The 17,773-nt window shown below is 33.2% G+C and overlaps 1 protein-coding gene across 1 annotated transcript in view; it reads left to right on the plus strand.

Annotated features, from left to right (window-relative positions):
* The window catches only part of LOC106461937 (tripartite motif-containing protein 45-like), a 25,349-nt gene extending 23,622 nt beyond the window's left edge, over positions 1-1,727 (plus strand). The window contains exon 6 of the mRNA XM_013921804.2: positions 1,388-1,727. Within this exon, the coding sequence (XP_013777258.1) occupies positions 1,388-1,515 (128 nt within the window). The 3' untranslated portion in view covers positions 1,516-1,727. The remainder of the gene's footprint in view (positions 1-1,387) is intronic.
* The last annotated feature ends 16,046 nt before the right edge of the window (positions 1,728-17,773 follow it).

Below are 17,773 nucleotides of genomic sequence, written 5' to 3' on the forward strand. Positions count from 1 at the left end.
TGGTGCCAGCAAAGTCCCTCAAACCTCTCTGAAAGCTGCCCATTTCTGACCTTGAATCCTGATGACTGTACCAACCTCAGTACCTCTGTGTTGGACTTAACGTAGGATTCAAATTCAAGAGCTCTGGCCATTGCATCTTGTATAGTAGACGGGTGTGCTTGCTTTACTTGTATCTTCAGTTGTGGACTGTCCAAGGCATCTACAAACTGATCTCTCAGCAACAACTTGAGGAGATTGGGCGGTTCAGTTGGGTAGGCCTTGTGTGCCATACTTTCCAACAACTGCTGTAATTTCTCTTTTTGTTTCTTTTCTTTTTCCTCCAACAACTGTTGTAATCTCTCTTCTTGTTTATTTTGTGGAGAATCCATTGAACAGATTTCGGGCTCATCCCACCAACTTTGGCCACTTCTGCAGTCGTTAATCTGGGATCTATTTTGATGCTTCTCTTGACAGCCCTTTTTGTCCTCTCCGATGGACCAGGAAGACCCGGACGCTGCTCAGTTGTTTCCATGCCATGTTTCCTGAACTGCACGATGATTCTGTTGACTGTCGAAAGCAGGATTCCCAAATTCTGCGAAATTTGCCACTGACTTATTCCACCATCTGCTTGACCAACTATCGCGGACCATTTTCATTTATATTGTGCTCTGTGAACACAAATTAGTTAGCATAAATCAGTTAAATGACGAAAAATTAGGTGTCTATTTACTTGTGACCACTCAGTGTATAACCTTGATAGGAGGTTAATGCAACTTTTTTTTTCTAAGGGTGTTGTTATGTTTAGTGTTTAACATAAATCAGTTATACTGATTTCTTCAAACAAACTGTCTATTTTCAATGTGTATTATTATCTGTCATAGCTTGTCATTGTTTTTTGTGCAAGACTACACAATGGATTATCTGCACTCTGTCCACTGCAGGGAATTGGACCCCGAATTTTAGCTTTGTAACTCTGTAAACTTACCCTTGACCGACTGGGGAACTCTATATTAACATCCAGTGTTTCTGTTGAAGATTTTTTAATGAACTGTTTTTCTTTCTCTTTGTTTAGAAGAATATTGTTACCTGTACCACTATTCTATATTTTTTGGTAGTATATTATCAACACTATATTCATTGTTTCTTTATTTATTAGTATGGTAATGTTAGAATTGGTATTCCCTATTTATTGATAGGATGTTATTACTTGTGCTAGTATTCCTAGTTAACTTAGTTATAGGAATTCTTATGTGTACTAGTATTACATTCTCTGTATTTTTGATAAGTTATTTGGATGATATTTTTACTAGAACATATTTCCAAGTTTGTAGAATGACACTTTTCTCTATACCATTACTTGTCGTATACAAGATATTTCCGTGTACATTAGAATCCTTGTTTTTTTCAGGTGGCTACCAAGGGTGTGGTCATGGTCATAGTGGTCATCCTGGACATCGTCACTGGAGCTGCTGTGGGAATTTGGTTGAGAATTCAGATTGCTCAAAAAGAACAACAATATATGAATACACATTATAATATATATAATTAAAAATTTAAACATGTCTTAAATTATCACTAAGATAATAACTACTTTTTACATGACAAAAAAGATTACATTCAAATTAGTTGAATATACAGCATAATAAAGTTCGTAGAGTAACAACATAATTGAATTATTTATGTTAATAAAATTTGAGCAAAACATATTTGTGACTACTTGATAAAACCTCTTGTTGCATGTAATAAAATGTTTAAGTTTACTGAGTAAACTTCCAATTTCTTTCATACAACAATAAAATATTAAAACACTTCTATTACCAACCAAAGCTATCCAGACAATGAAACTGACTAACAAAAGAAATAAATACAAGACAATTAAATTAAATTGCTTTAATGCCTCTGATTTCTTTGTGTTATATTCTGAATATGATATAAAGAGAGGACAGAAATTTAAGATTTTGAAAAATACAAGGTAAGCTCCAGTTTTATTTTTCTAACAGGGTGACTGACTTATGGAAAGATTTGGCATTAGTGGAAGCCAGAACTCAACTGTAATTTAAGAAGGAGATCTATAATTTCTTGACAAATAAATCATTAATGGATGGGTTTAAATTGTTACTCCTCAAGGTTTGGTATGCAAGAGCAGTCTTGAAGTACCAAATAATCCCTTTTTGTCCATATGTTATCCAGTTTATAATGCTTTACATATCATTTGTTTATGGATTCCTACTAACATTGCTGTTTTTAAGAATAAACTGGCTGACAGGTCTACCAAGGCTGCTTTAGTTTCCATTTTTCCTTCAAATACTCCCCCCTAGTGGCACAGCGGTACGTCTGCAGACTTACAATGCTAGAATCTGGGTTTTGCTACCCGTGGTGTGAAGAGCACAGATAGCCCATTGTGTAGCTTTGTGCTTAATTACAAACAAACAAACCTTCAAATACTTATGTTGTAATTTACGTTATAGTCTGTCAAAACGAGAGCTCAAGTCTTTGTACACCCATGTAGCTGTGGTCACTTTTATTTTTTCACTATATTTAGTCTTTTTCCTGTGTTACAGAATCTATGTAATGATGTTGTCATGACTTGGTTGTGGCATGAAACTTGCCATCATAATCTCACTGTACACAAGACTGGGCTGGCTTGCTCTACAAATTTTCTTTTGTAAAATCTCTGTGGTGACCCTTTAAAATATTTTTTACCTGTTGAGTATATGCTTGGGTACATCATTCCCTCTAAGCCCATTTCTCCTTGTTTAATTTACCATTTTCATTAACTTCTTTATTGAGTCTTTTCATGTTAAACTGTTTTGTCAATGCAATAATTCCTTTCCTAAAGGTTCCCCCCAATACTCAATTCTCTTCAATACAGTGAATTAATTATTTGTGAGTGAGTAGTTGCTTCCTATTCTGAAAATTAATGGAAAATTTATCTTTGGTATACAAATTCAGCTGTATTTACAAAAATCTTATTAATCCGCATGGAAGAAGAAAGGTGAAACTTCAGTAATTATCTTTCAATACTTAGTTACATATCCAGTTGGAATAAAATATTTATTTACATTTTATTTTAATGTCAAAAAATACAGATATCATTGTTAAGTAATTATAATGTATAATTATAATTACTTAACAATGATATCTGTAATTATAATGTATAACAGAATTCAAACAAAAAATTAATAACTGTAGTTGTTTGTTCAACTTCCATGTACATTATTTCAGAACTTTTTACTGAACTGGACTGATCTTGTTGGGAACAAGTGCTATAAGCATCAGTCTTGTACAGTATTATTAAATAACAAAGCATAATATCTTAAGAAATCAGTATGTATATATAATGGTTCAGGCAAATTATTGTGATAAACCACATTAAGTAGAAAAATTTTGCACATTAAATAATGCACTGATTTTGTGAAGTACCAGAAATGGTTAAAATTTAAAATAGCTATCCCAAAAAAAACTTCTTTCAAGGGTATAAACTACTGAGCTATAAACTTGACTTAAAAGTTGAAATGGCATAAAATGCACCTGAATTTTCCATATTCCATTTGAATTATGTTCTTGGTTGATTTCTTAAGTGCCAAAATTGTATGTGATACTGAAAGTAATATTTAAAAAATTATGTTTAAACGATAAAATCTTACCTAAAATATTTTCCTTCTTCATTTAATCTTTTACATGAAACTGAAATTTTAGGTATATTCCCTTGTATATGTGACAGCAAAAAAAACAACAACTTACATACCTGAAGGAACAAAAATACCTCAAAATCCAGGTTTTAAATCATCTCAGAATTTGTTTCAGAATGAAAAATTATAAAACTGTGTATACCCACGAAATTACTTAAGCCATCATTTACCCCTAAAGCACATTAAATTTCCTCAGATGGCTGGCTATCTTTATCATTAACATAGCTGGACTGTTCAAAACAGATGTTGCTTCAAACTGTAATTCTCACCTGGTTGTGGTGAGCTTTATTATTTAATGTGTTTTAACATGTCACATTATCTAATAGTTGATAGAATCCCAGCACAAAATATAGTTGGAAAGTTCAATAGTCTAATTCTTTTTTGTATATGTAACGGGTGATTATAAAGAAGTTTCACAGTTAAATGCATCATATCTCACAAACCGTATGGCATAGGAATGTTATCATGTGGATGCAAATGCCACCAGAGGCACCACTACGACCTAATAGTTAATCAATCACAGCAACTACTCAAAATTTGCTCCTCCAGCATTCAGAATGCATTTCATCTGTGATGGAAATTATAGCAACAATGTACATCTCATCCATTATGCTAACCACTTCATGAACGATTGCATTCTAGAGGTCTGGAATTGTGTGCAGGGGTGGATTTAGGTCAGATTGGTATTGGAGCAGTAGAACAGCATTTGCCTCCCACCCCTAATAAATACAAGTGCATACAATGCATAAAAGTTTCAAAATTTCTTTATGTTTGGGTCCCTGGTGCAGCTGCTCCACCCTTAATATGGCCCTGACTTTGTGAGGCTTACTGTGAAACATGCATGACTTCACATACCCCTACAACCAGACATCAGCAGGTGTTAGGTCTGGTAAACGAAGTGGCCATTCACAAGATGTGTTTTGCCTGATTACCAATATGCAGAGGGGCACCATCCTGCATAAAAAAACATAGCGTCTCTCACATTTTGCTACTGCAGCATGGAAATCATATTGGTAGTGAGCATTACATGGTACCATGCAGCATTGACTGCTGATGGTTCTTCAAAAAATTACTATCCAATATCAAAGTCAGCTGTGAAATTACACCACACTGTCACCTTAGTATCATGGAGGTATGCATGAAATGTTACATGTGGATTAGTTTCAAACCATATAATGTATTCATCAGTCTATAAGATACTAACAGGACATTGGTCATCGACTTCCAGTCTTGCCAAGAACTCCAACACATCAGGTTAAATCTGCCTCTTAAACTGGCACTAAAGCAAAACCTATGACCTCTTACATAAGGTTGTTCACTCTTTGTCAACTGCTGCCCTCTTTCGTCAATTAATCGAAATACAATGTTTCAGAGCCGAGCAGTGGATGTCAAGAGTTACGGAAAGATTGTTATTATGCTCTTGTACTTGAGAATCAGTTTTTTTTTTAACATATAACGTGCCCTGTTATAAAAAATATTTTAATATCTGTGAGAACAAATATTTACAAATTTTCCAAAAAAGAACGTCCCCAGTTATACGATACTGGACTACAGTAGTGTGATCACATCTCTGCATTAGACTTAATGATACTCCTCTTAGCATTACTAATACTAACTCAGGGCAGTGATCCCTATACTACATTAATCTGAATGTGTTTTGGCTTATACTATAGTGGACAGCTAAAATATTGATACAGGTTGGTCAATTTGTCGATTAAAAGTCTTAGTTTAGGTGAATTATTGCTCCAGTTATATATTTTATGAAGCTGAGATTCGAGTTGTTCATAAGTGACAGGTAGCAAAATGGTTAGTACACACTTACTAGTAGCAGTGGCTTAGCTGGCCAAACCTCATGAGATATTATTGGGTTTACGGCCGAAAATAACGTTAGCAGCGAGGATACTTAACTGATGAAACAATGCATTCTGATATTTATAAGTATGAACGTGAGAAAAGTATATTTAATTAGTTATACTCATCACTAGGTTGTTTGTTAGTTTCGTTCTAAAGATGGAGGTTGCTCTGACCACAAATTGATATTAAGTACATACACATACATACCTATATGTACATATATAGCTTAACTTACTTTTCGATTGTAAATACTTTTATAATCTATTCAGTTGATTGATTTACATAGCACTAGCTTTTTGCTTCGTTGTATTATTTCCTCTTAATATTGTTGCCACGCATCACTAACATCTTATTTTTCACTGTCTACTTAAGTGCCTATATTCATTACACGTATCTACGTACAAATATCCTGATGTTCTACAATAGCTATAGCTTTAAGTGATAGATCTTTTCAACAAATATCCTGATGTTCTACAATAGCTATAGCTTTAAGTGATAGATCTTTTGAACAAATATCCTGATGTTTTACAATAGCTATAGCTTTAAGTGATAGATCTTTTGAACAAATATCCTGATGTTCTACAATAGCTATAGCTTTAAGTGATAGATCTTTTGAACAAATATCCTGATGTTCTATAATAGCTATAGCTTTAAGTGATAGATCTTTTGAACAAATATCCTGATGTTCTACAATAGCTATAGCTTTAAGTGATAGATCTTTTGAAATACAGTTTGTTTGTTTTTATTTAAATTTTAGTTCACAATAAGCAGGGGGCGGGGTATTTTCTAAGTTTAGTGCGATTAGTACATTGTTTATGCTAATAAGAACCAGAATCCCTATTTTTAGAACACCTTTCAAAGTTTCGGAATTATTTCATAGATCAGGTTAAGCATTTTTCACATAAAGCGGGAATTTTTAGGACTTAACATGATTATCAGAGTGTTTATTAATGAAAACATAGATTTTTAATGACAATATTGATAATTTCTAGGCTTGCTAATAATCAGCTAATTACAAGGTTTCTAGTGGTTTGGTTTTAATTTAAGCACTTTAAGCCACGTTGAGCATTTCTCAAAATAAGCGGGTTTATTTATAAAGTTCAATCTGATCATTATATTGTATATGTAACTGAGAACACCAGGTATTTTAGAAGAGCATTGGGAAGTACTACGCTTACCAAGTGCAAAGTTTCTAGATATTTGCTTTGATTTTAGGCGTATTAAGCCATGTTAAGCATTTTTCACATTAAGCGTTTTAGGATGTTACCTGACAGAGAGAGAGAAGTGAGATTAAAACCAAAGTTAGTGAACAACTAGTGAGAGAGACGGAGAAGAGAATTTAAATAAGACTAGGAGAGGGTGTCGCAGAGGCTATCTGAAATTTAGGGTAATTAGTAAGCAAGAAAGCGTTAGGGGTTTATGAGAGTGATCGAAGAGAAACACATTTTATAATGTATGGTGTAACGAACCTGAGTTTGATGATTCCGCCACCAGGAAAAATTAGATTCTGAATCTGTGCAAACTTTATGGATTTTTATCCACTTTCATAAATATAAGGTTAGAAATGTAATACGTATTGGAAAGAAGCGGGATGAAAAAGTTCGTATATAGACCCAAACCCTTAAAACTGATCACGTCAGTTTGGTTTGGTTTGAATTTTGCGCAAAGCTACACGAGGGTTATCTGTGCTAGTCATCCCTAATTTAGCAGTGATAGACTAGTGATAGCTAGTCATCACCACCCATTGCCAACTGTTGGGCTACTCTTTTACCAACGAATAGTGAGATTGGCCGTCACATTATAACGTCTCCACGGCTGAAAGGGCGAGCATGTTTGGTGGGATGGAGTTTCGAACCCGCGACCCTCAGATTGCGAGTCAAACGCCTTAACCACCTGGCCATGCCGGTCATCAATATTTGACAAATTAGTTATATTTAGCCCTCTAGCATCTTATGTAAAGTTATAAGAAAACTTATAAGAAAAATAATAACAGAGCATACGTATAAAAAAAATATTTGCTTAGTGACAAGCAATTCGGAATCGTCAGTGGAAGCTCAACATCTATAATATGATTGCAAAAAGTACTTAATCATTGGACTAATATTCTGGACGTTGGGGGGGGGGGACACAGCTTATATGTACAATATGAAGACTTCCGGCAAGAAAAGGAAAGTAAATATCTGGTCAACATTAAACAAGAGGGAATCCTTAATAGCTACGGCTGTAATTAGATCTCAAATCAGCCAGGAGATAGAACTATTAGCTAAAGGTTTGTACTTTAAAAACAAACAAACAAAAACTCAGAGCCATTCTATGAGCCGCTATGCCGCGGCTAAAAAATAATAATAATAACAACATAATTTCATTCGAGTACTCTTCTTAAACTGCTTTGTTGCCTTTCACATTTTCTGCACAATTCTAGTCACCATAAAGGGGAACGATCATTTAGCAAGTAATTATCTTCCTTCCACTATATCCAGCTCCCCAGTGGCGCAGCGGTATGTCTGCAAACTTACAACGCTAGAACCCGGGTTTCGATACCCGTGGTGGGTAGAGCACAAATAGCCTATTGTGCTTAATTACAAACAAACAAAACATCCACTATATCCCAATAAACTTGTGTGCGGAAGAATATTATGCTAATACAATAATAAATTATCAGGTATAAAGAAGACAGATCAACGTTCTGTTGAAACAGTTAGTATGTTCTCTGTATAAAATAATTTCCATTGTGCTTATAAATCGTTGTCTGTTAATTTACTATTGTCCAAGACAAACGAATAGATGTGGAAACACTGGCAACTGAAAGCCACTTAGCTTGAGAGGTACACAAATATTATTCCCATAGACAACTATCCATATGGACATTAGCTCTGTAAAACAATATCCCTATTATTCCCATAGACATTTATCCATATGGACATTAGCTCTGTAGAACAATATCCCTATTATTCCCATAGACAACTATCCATATGGACATTAGCTCTATAGAACAATATCCCTATTATTCCCATAGACAACTATCCATATGGACATTAGCTCTGTAGAACAATATCCCTATTATTCCCATAGACAACTATCCATATGGACATTAGCTCTACAGAACAATATCCCTATTATTCCCATAGACAACTATCCATATGGACATGTAGAACAATATCCCTATTACTCCCATAGACAACTATCCATATAGACATTAGCTCTATAGAACAATATCCCTATTATTCCCCTGATTGGAAATTATTTATTTTCAGTTGATAATGATTATACAATAAAAAAAGCTTTATAACTCTTCCAAGTAAAAAGAAGTGTAATTGTGTGGGTGGGTATGGTGTGGTGATAAAAGTGGAATAATTGGCAATTATACAGAGATTAATTTGCGGTTAAAACAAAGTTTGTATACATGTATAAATATCTAACTTGTTGACAACACGGTATGTGTTTGACCAGAGATGGGTGTTTGTGTATAAAACATTTGTGAATAGTGTTAAATACATATAAAACAGTCATTCAGTGGGTCAACGTTAAGCTCATGGACTCTCAACGCTAAAATCCGGTGTTCGATTCCCTGCGCTGGAGAGAGCGCATACAGTCCATTGCACAGCTTTGTGCTTAACACTTCTTCAGTGTTCCTAAAAGGACTCAACCAAGTTGTTTAGAAAAAGAAAAAAAACGTGTAGAACTTTAGTTTTTTCTCAAAGTGTGCATATTACATTTTAACGTATACATTTTATCAAAGCGTTTCTGCAATGTGAAGTCTTTTATTACTTATATTTTGTTCACATTTAAAAGCACTACTGAATATAATACTTTTTTTTACAATACACTTTATTACATATTGTTGTTGTTTTCGTCCGGTGTGTCAGTGGTAAGTTTGGTTTGAATTTCGCGCAAAGCTGCTCGAGGGCTATCTAATTTAGCAGTGATAGACTAGAGGGAAAGACAGCTAGTCAACACCACCCACCGCCAAGTATTTTACCAACGAATACCGGGAATGATCATCACATAATAACGCTCCTACGACTGAAAGGGCGAACACGTTCGGTGACAGGGATTCGATCCTGCGAGTCGAGTGCTTTAACCACCAGGCCAATCAGTGGTAACTTTACGGAGTTAAATAGTTAAAACTCGGAGCTCGATTCCTCGTAGAGTGCAGATGGCCCATTATGTAATATTACGCAGATAAAATAACAAGAGCAACAATCTGCCGGTGTGTTTATGCTGTAGTTTTGTTTTCAATTAAAAAAACTATCCGAAGGGTTTTAACATTTTGAAGTTCAACAGCAGTTATAGACACAATACCACCAACTACATTTTGGTTTTTCTGCTCTTTTCTTGCAACTTATCGTACATCAATGAGATATTCGCTATATACAAGACCTGGTTGCATTTAGACTGTATACAGGTGATGGGATTTTGGACTAAATCCTGGCGGTCTCAATCATTATAGAAAATACAAATACAAATCTACAGGGCCGCTATAATGCAAATTTAATGCTTGTACTACTATTTTCACTTTAATGATCATAATGCAAACATAATTTCTTTAAGCAAGTTATGAACGGTAATTAGTAGGCCTACTTATTTACGTCCTCTAATGTAAATCAATGCCAAATTTAGGGTTTGATTTCGGGGAATAAAAAAAAGTATTTTCGCGAAATACCTGGGTTCTCTAAGAGGTTGGGTGGGAAGTTTTATCTTTGTGCAAACCTTGGGGCCGAGACGATTTGTTTGGTACCATTTAGAGAACCTGTGGGCCAATGCTCCACATTGACAGGACCGCTATGATGCATATTTAATGCTTGAACTACTATTTTGCACTTTTTCAGTTTAATGATAGCTTCTGCTATAGTGCAAGCTTAATTTCTTTAACCAATTTACAAACGGTAATTAGTAGGTCGACTTATTTACGTGCTCTAGGTTGTTTGTTTGGCGTTTTATGACGCAAAGCAACTTGGCTAATATAAGGCAATGCCAAATTCGGGGTCCGCTTTAAGGGAATCCTCGTCAAAGAGTTTTCGCAAAATACCCGGGTTTTCTGATGGGTTGAGTGAAAAGTTTTACCTTTGTGCAAACCTCGGGGCCGAGACGATTCGTTTGGCACCATTTAGAAGTCGGTGCGACTGTTTAGAAGTTACGTAACACACACACAAACACTGAATCTTATATATATATATATTGAAATATGCCATGCTTTAACTGTATGATTCCATCTATCATCTTTACCACTGAAGCAGCCAATTCATTTGATCATCAAGAGATCGCAACGTTCACATGTCGTAATGCTGTTCTCTAATTTGGCTGATGAGTTTAGTATACTACAAATTCGTGTGTCGTTTTCCAAAGTCTATAAAAAGTTCTAGGCGGGGCTACACACCAATGATTGCTTTGGAAATTAGTATCGTATGGCATTAATCAAAAACACATGGCTGAATTAAAAGCTTTATGAGCAATCGTAAACAAAGTGTTTATCTAAATGGTAGTTACCCCGATTGGCCTGATGTGACCAGCAGCATACTCCAAGGTTTGGTCCTGTTTATGATATTTGTTTTTAATTGATTTATTGTTAAACACAAAATTACACGATGGGCTATCTATCTTCTGCCCATTGCGGGTATACAAATACGATTTTCAGTATTATAATTCCTCAAATTTACGATTGAGTTACCAGGGGTTATTACTAATTACCTCTTTAAGTGCGTTAACTCAGATGCTTATTTATTTGCCGAAGATACGAAGATCTACAATGTAAGAAACTCTGAGGAAGATGTAATCGTAATGATTGTACAAAAAGTCGTAAATATGTTGTATCACTGGTATGATTTATGGTTATTAAAATGTCAGCCAAACAAATGCGAAATACTTCCAATTCACTCTAGATTTATACCTCATCAGGTTTATCCACATAAAATGGTGAATTGTGATAGATCTTTCATCAACTTAGAAATTGTGGACAGTGAATTATTCAGATTTTAGAACATTCAAGCAGTGTATAGTAGCCATATCTCAAAAAGGGCGTTGAATGTTTGGTAAAATATTATAAACATTTACAAGGAAATACGATTGAAATGTTTAACATTTTAACTGCGATATATGACAGACTACTGACAAAAGGCGTGTTCTGTAATATTCTTAAATATGCTTTTACAAACAGAGTTGTCTACAATTGGCTCCACCTCCGCTGTAATGTTTAAAAACAGATTAGACAGTATGTTTTCAACAACCAGCCAATGAAATACAACTATAAATCGAAATACACAAAGTTTAAGTGATTACTCAGTTACAAATAAGTTATCATATGAAATATTCTCAGTTCAGAAACTACATACACATAACATGACTAATTTGTTTGCAAGTCATATAAAACAAACTTTCATACATCCATTATTTTTTGTTGTTGTTTTTAAGTCGGAAAAGCATCACCATGTGATATTTACATAACATAATCGTTCTCTGATTACCAAATATTTCCTCTAGATGGCGCGCAATTAGAAGCCTTCATGTTCGAGCAGACAACCTTTTTTGTTATTAAATGCAGAGGTCGAACTGAATGCTGCGCTTGTGAGGTGTTGATGAACTTCAGGTCACAAGGTGTTTTTGACATCATATCGTACGGAATTTGATGAATAGGAAATGGAGGCAAAAGATGGAGGTAATGTATTTTTAATACATACTTATCAAATTTTATAACAAAAATTAAACATTTGAGTACGGTTCTACGTTGCGGTTCAGTGACCGCCAGTTATAAAGCTGATGACGTGATTTCCTATCCACCGGCGCGATGGCGCTAATAGTCTTCTTACTCATACTCTTAAACAGATAGAAGAATTAGAGGATGAAGTATTATCAAACATTTAGGCTTGTATTATAACTTCATAGGTTACACAGAATGATAGTGTGAAGGAAAAATAAATCTGCTATAATACTTTACTTTTATTGTATTAATTAGTAAATTAGTTTAAAAATTTAATATTATTAGTATTACTAATTAATATTGTTTTGTTTTTAAGTTTAACTAACGAATAACGTATCGTTACTACGTTAGTTATAGATGAGTAGACCTAAAGCCTAAAATTAAAAATAAAATTTAATTGGTCCCAATTGAATCGAATTCGTAGACACAGTTAATTATTCAATTTATTGTATTACTACTGGTTAATAGGTTATAATTGAAATTACTGTATTTGAACTTACCTACCTTTCAGAAGCTTACCTGTCGAGTGTTGTGGTTGTGACTTGTAGGTATTTTGTAGTCGGATTGTTTAGACCTATATTGAACTCGAAGCCAAAGATTAGTGTGATGGAGCACTAAACTTAAAATGATACATGAATCAAAAGTAAAAATAATCAGAAATATCAGTTAAAGGAGTGTATACATTTTATATTTTAAGTTTAACTGAAGAAAGAGTTCAGTAAAATTGAAAATTGGTTTGTATTTAGAAAAAAAACAGGAGATTCCTTATATTTATCATAATTTCCAAGGCTTCCATTTTCAGGTTTTAGAAATATGAGATGTTCATGTGAAATAGATATACTAGGGCTGTAAAATCTCAGTTTGTGTATAGGACTACAAATATAACTTCCACTGAAAATTGTACAGTTTTGCTGATCAGAACAGAAGCTGTACAAACACGGGGAAATTACTTGCTAAATATTCGTTTTAAAGAATTAAAAGAGCAAGAAAATATTTAAAGGCTGTTGACCAACTGATACACTATACAATTATTTCCTTATCTTGGGGAAAAAAAGCTACAAAATTAAAGATTAACGTTTTTTTAATGTTATACAAGTTTTCAAAATATGTTATTTGGTATAAGCATCCCTTCATTCTATTATATTTGAGAAAGCATATTTAAAAGTAGATTCCTTTCAATTAAAACATTATTTTACCATAGTGGGTTTTGGTTTCAATATAGATTAATGTTGTAACTACAGATTATAATTTACCCAGATACATTTTAAAGACATCCCCTTCCTGGTTCTAGTGAAAAAATATAAAATCTTAAGCACACATGTGGAGACATACTGCTAAAATCTAAGGGTCATGCTTTTTATTTTAAGCCTTCACTGATCACTTATTATTGACATTCTGACTATTAGAGAAGCTTATCAAATAAGGTAGTTTGTACTGATAACTTAGACTTTTTTCATATTTTACAGAAATAATGTTGCAGAACATACACCTGATATTTTGAAGCAAGAATATGTATGCCCCGAGAAATAAGTCAAGTGTTGAGATAAAACATTTTTTTGTTCATTGGTCATGATTTGCTGGATAAACATATTGATGCATGATCATGTTAAAAATTTGATTTTTGAAACTTACAAATCAGAACACTTTAGTAGTTGAATTTCTTAAATACATGCTTGCTTTTTATTTATATGCAAGTTTATTTCTGAGACCATGAAGCAACAAAGAATACTTCAACAAGCTTTATGTAAGATCAGGTTAGCTGCAATAATCTAATATTAACATATTAAGCAACCTACAAGGTAATTTTTGTTTATTTATTTTGAATAAGAATGAACAGATGAGCTAAATTGATAAACTGTCAGATTAGCAAAATATTTTTGATATCAATACTTTTACAGATGTGGATTAAAATAAAAAATGTTGCATAGTGTTTTAATAACCTGAAAACTACAAGAATTACTTCTTTGTGTGAAGACTGAATAAAGTTGATTTTTTTTTTTTTTGCATTTGTAACATAGTTTTTTTTATGTTTATCTGATGAAACTACTCAGTCATTGACAAACAGTCTATATTATCTCCAAAATCAGGAAGCAGCTAATTCATTATTAGTCTGAACAGACTGTTCTTAGAAGTATAATACTATTCAGAAGATTTTTCTGTTGTAAAAGTCCAATCACTGGTTTGAACTGGTGTTTTTGAGGATTTTGACTAATTTGAACTAAATTTTTTGATTCCTGTAACTAGCTTAAATGGTAGTTTTGAAGGTTGTGCTAGTTTAAAGTTTTTCTTCAAGGTTGTATCACTAGTGTAATGTTATCCTTTGAGTCTTATTACAAGTTTAAGGTTGCATGTTTTGAGTGCCATCTGTAGTCAAAAGCTGTTTGATTTATAGAGTCTATCATTAAATATGAATTATTTAAGTATTAGTATTAATTTGAATTCTATCACAAAGATAAAGTAGTTATTCTGGATCCTATCAGTAACTTGAAAGGATCCTTTTCAGTATTATATCCCAAGTGTGAAAAGAACCTTTTTTAGAATTATATTATTAATCTGAAAATGATAGAAGAGTAAGGCATGTCTTATCAGAGATCTAAATAATTACAATAAACATACCTTTACTTCAGAATCACTGAAAAGGAAAATAACTTTATTTCCAGACTACTAGCTACCTTGATTATTGCCCACTATATAAATGTAATAAAAACACTTTGCAGAGAAACTGTTGATGATACCAATATTGTTTTGAAATTTAATTTATATGTCAAATGGAAGTTTGCAGTTATGATAGAATTAAATGTGGATTGTATATCAATGGCAAATTTCCCCTCCTGATGGTTTCCCCCTTCTGGAAGGTAATGTTTTCTGATATCGTCTTATTTTATAGTATTTTTAGAATCCCAACATTGTTCTGCAGTGAAAGTGTATACGTATTAATCTCTAATATATATCTAAATCTAAGCCATTTACTTACTCGTTGTTGAATCTGTACTGAATTTATAAAAGGAAAGGAAAAATTAGTTAAAAATCTTAGTTACCGTGTCTTTAATATTTCCTTTTTGATTAAAATTAAATGAACAATATTATTTTTATTTGCTTAGTAAATACACTTTAAACATATACATCATTGAGGAAACGAAAGAAAATTTTTTTTGGACCTAGAACTTGTATACAGTTTTTATTCACAAGTATTCAATAATACATTGGGTCCCATTTTTGTATGGTCAATTTCAATGTTATGTGTTCCAAAATAGTTCTATATGGAAAGCAAAAATAAATTAGATGTTTTTATTACTGCCTGCATGTTCTGTTTAAAATAAATCTTGAAAATAGATTGGCTCAACAGTAACTCTCAAGGCTTATAATGCTAAAATCCAAGTTTCTATATCCATGGTTGGCACAACACAAATAGCCCATTGTGTAACTTTGTGTGCTTAACAACAAACAAAAACAACTTATGTACAGATTTTTGTAGTCTTTGGAGATAAGAAAATGTTTCAGAGAAGAATAAAATAATTTTAATGGTATAAAACTAGTTAGAAACTATAAAGGACAGTAATTTAACCAATCCTTCTTTTTCTTGCTAGTAGTACAATTATTTTATAATCAAGAATGAAAAAATTACTTTATACTTGTTTCAATAATGACAATCCACATAACAGGAGAGTTAAACATCATATTGCACAATAAAACTAACAAAAAATTGCAATAAACGTAACTTGTTTGATACATTCCAACACAAAGATAGTGCAATTGAAGTTCTGTAAGGTTGTATGCTTTGAACTTTAAAAATCATTTATATCAATGCTTTATCAAATAAAGAGTTTGTGTTCATTTTAGTTTTAAGCAGCTTGGGGCCCTTTTCTAGCAATTCCAGGACCCCCCTCTACCTTGCCAGTCCATGAAGGGATACAAATTTTCTTTGTGTGCCACTTAAAAAAAAACTTAAGAGTAATAGGTGCATTAAGATTCCATTTTGTTACACCAGAGTTGAATAAAAGTTGAAATGTAGTGTAATTAAACTACTGACACTTGGTGGCTGACCTACAAGTAATGGGATTATGTAACATTACCTACGCTTGTGTTTCTTAAGAATGTTAAAGAGTGGTGTATTACAGGTTTTTCAATTCTGCTTGGAAATTTAACATAAGCCTCAGAAATATGAGTTTAGTTGTGATGCAAATTAGTAGTCTATGGCAATAATCCATCCTGCTGAAATTTCATAGCTTGTAGTTACTGGATAGTCTTCTTAGTCATAACAGTAGGGAACTTGTTTGTATAGTGTACACCAGAAAATTTAAATAAGTTCTAGTGGAGATGTGTTTTAATGAAAATTTTACTTTATTGGTTACTTCAGATTAGAAAATAAGTACCAAGACACCCAGTTTGTTCTTTATCTTTTAATTGATAATAATATATGTTGTCTCACACTTACAGTTGTTCATTTGTCAACTGTAAATCAACCCGTTGGAATGACTTGGTGGAATTTGTTGGTCATAACTTAAAGCAGTCATCCTAGTATTAGTTAGAAAGATATGTGGAATTTGTTGGTCATAACTTGAAGCAGTCATCCTAGTATTAGTTAGAAAGATGTGTTTTTATTATTATCTCCCTAAGGCACAGGTTTTGCGAGTACAATATCTCAAAACTGGAAGAGCATTTCATTTTCTCTAACGTTAAAAAATACGTAAATAGAGAGGTTTATAGGAAAGGGGGGGGGGACCCATAGATGTATAAGAGAACCAGCAGTTGGCAATTAGCCCAGTAACTCCTGTTGAATAGTGCCTAATTAACCATTACAAGCGCTGAACAATTAACCTGAAAGGCCTAATTCATGCGATTTTGTGTTATGTAAACAGTTTTAATTTTGTAGTAACCTTAAAATATATTTAATGAACAAATCCGTATTTTTTAAAATTAGATCGTGTTAATTTTACCTTAAACTGTTTTTGATTTTTTTTCGATACCTGTTTAACAAATAAAATCAACTGGTTTAAACCAACAAGGTAAATGTACAACTGGGAAAACCCTGAAGGGTAAAAGTTAAAAAAAATTACTACTTTTCGTTACCTCAGCTCGTCGTTATAGTTGAGTGTCAGCATGGCAGCTTCGTTTAAGGAATGCTATGTTACGCAGTGACCTTGTGCGAGAAGTTGGAAGTTTCTATAGCTTGTCCAACCTGCCAACTGTTGTGATAGTCTTGCTAAACCGGTTTTACGAGATTATGGCCCTTGAACCACGCGCGATACCGAAGAACATACATAGTACATGAAATTTCATATAATTTTCGAACTCTCTATCAGAGGGCGCTGCTTTCATTTGTATTAGCATTGTAATTCGTATTAAACTTGGCCTACACTTTAGTTAATTAAAATTTACGCATGATGGCACTGAAAATAATACATAAAATTCCATATCTGTGCTTTACTCAAGCAAAAAGAACTATATTAAGTAAAAACATACACTAGGGCACGGTGTGATGCATTGTTAGTTTGAAAAATGCCTGGTGAAAATAAAATGAAATAGATAGAATATAACTTTTAGTTCTTCAAAA

This window comes from Limulus polyphemus, unplaced genomic scaffold (genome assembly GCF_000517525.1).
Source record: "Limulus polyphemus unplaced genomic scaffold, Limulus_polyphemus-2.1.2 Scaffold1061, whole genome shotgun sequence".
NCBI classification, from domain to species: Eukaryota; Metazoa; Arthropoda; class Merostomata; order Xiphosura; family Limulidae; genus Limulus; species Limulus polyphemus.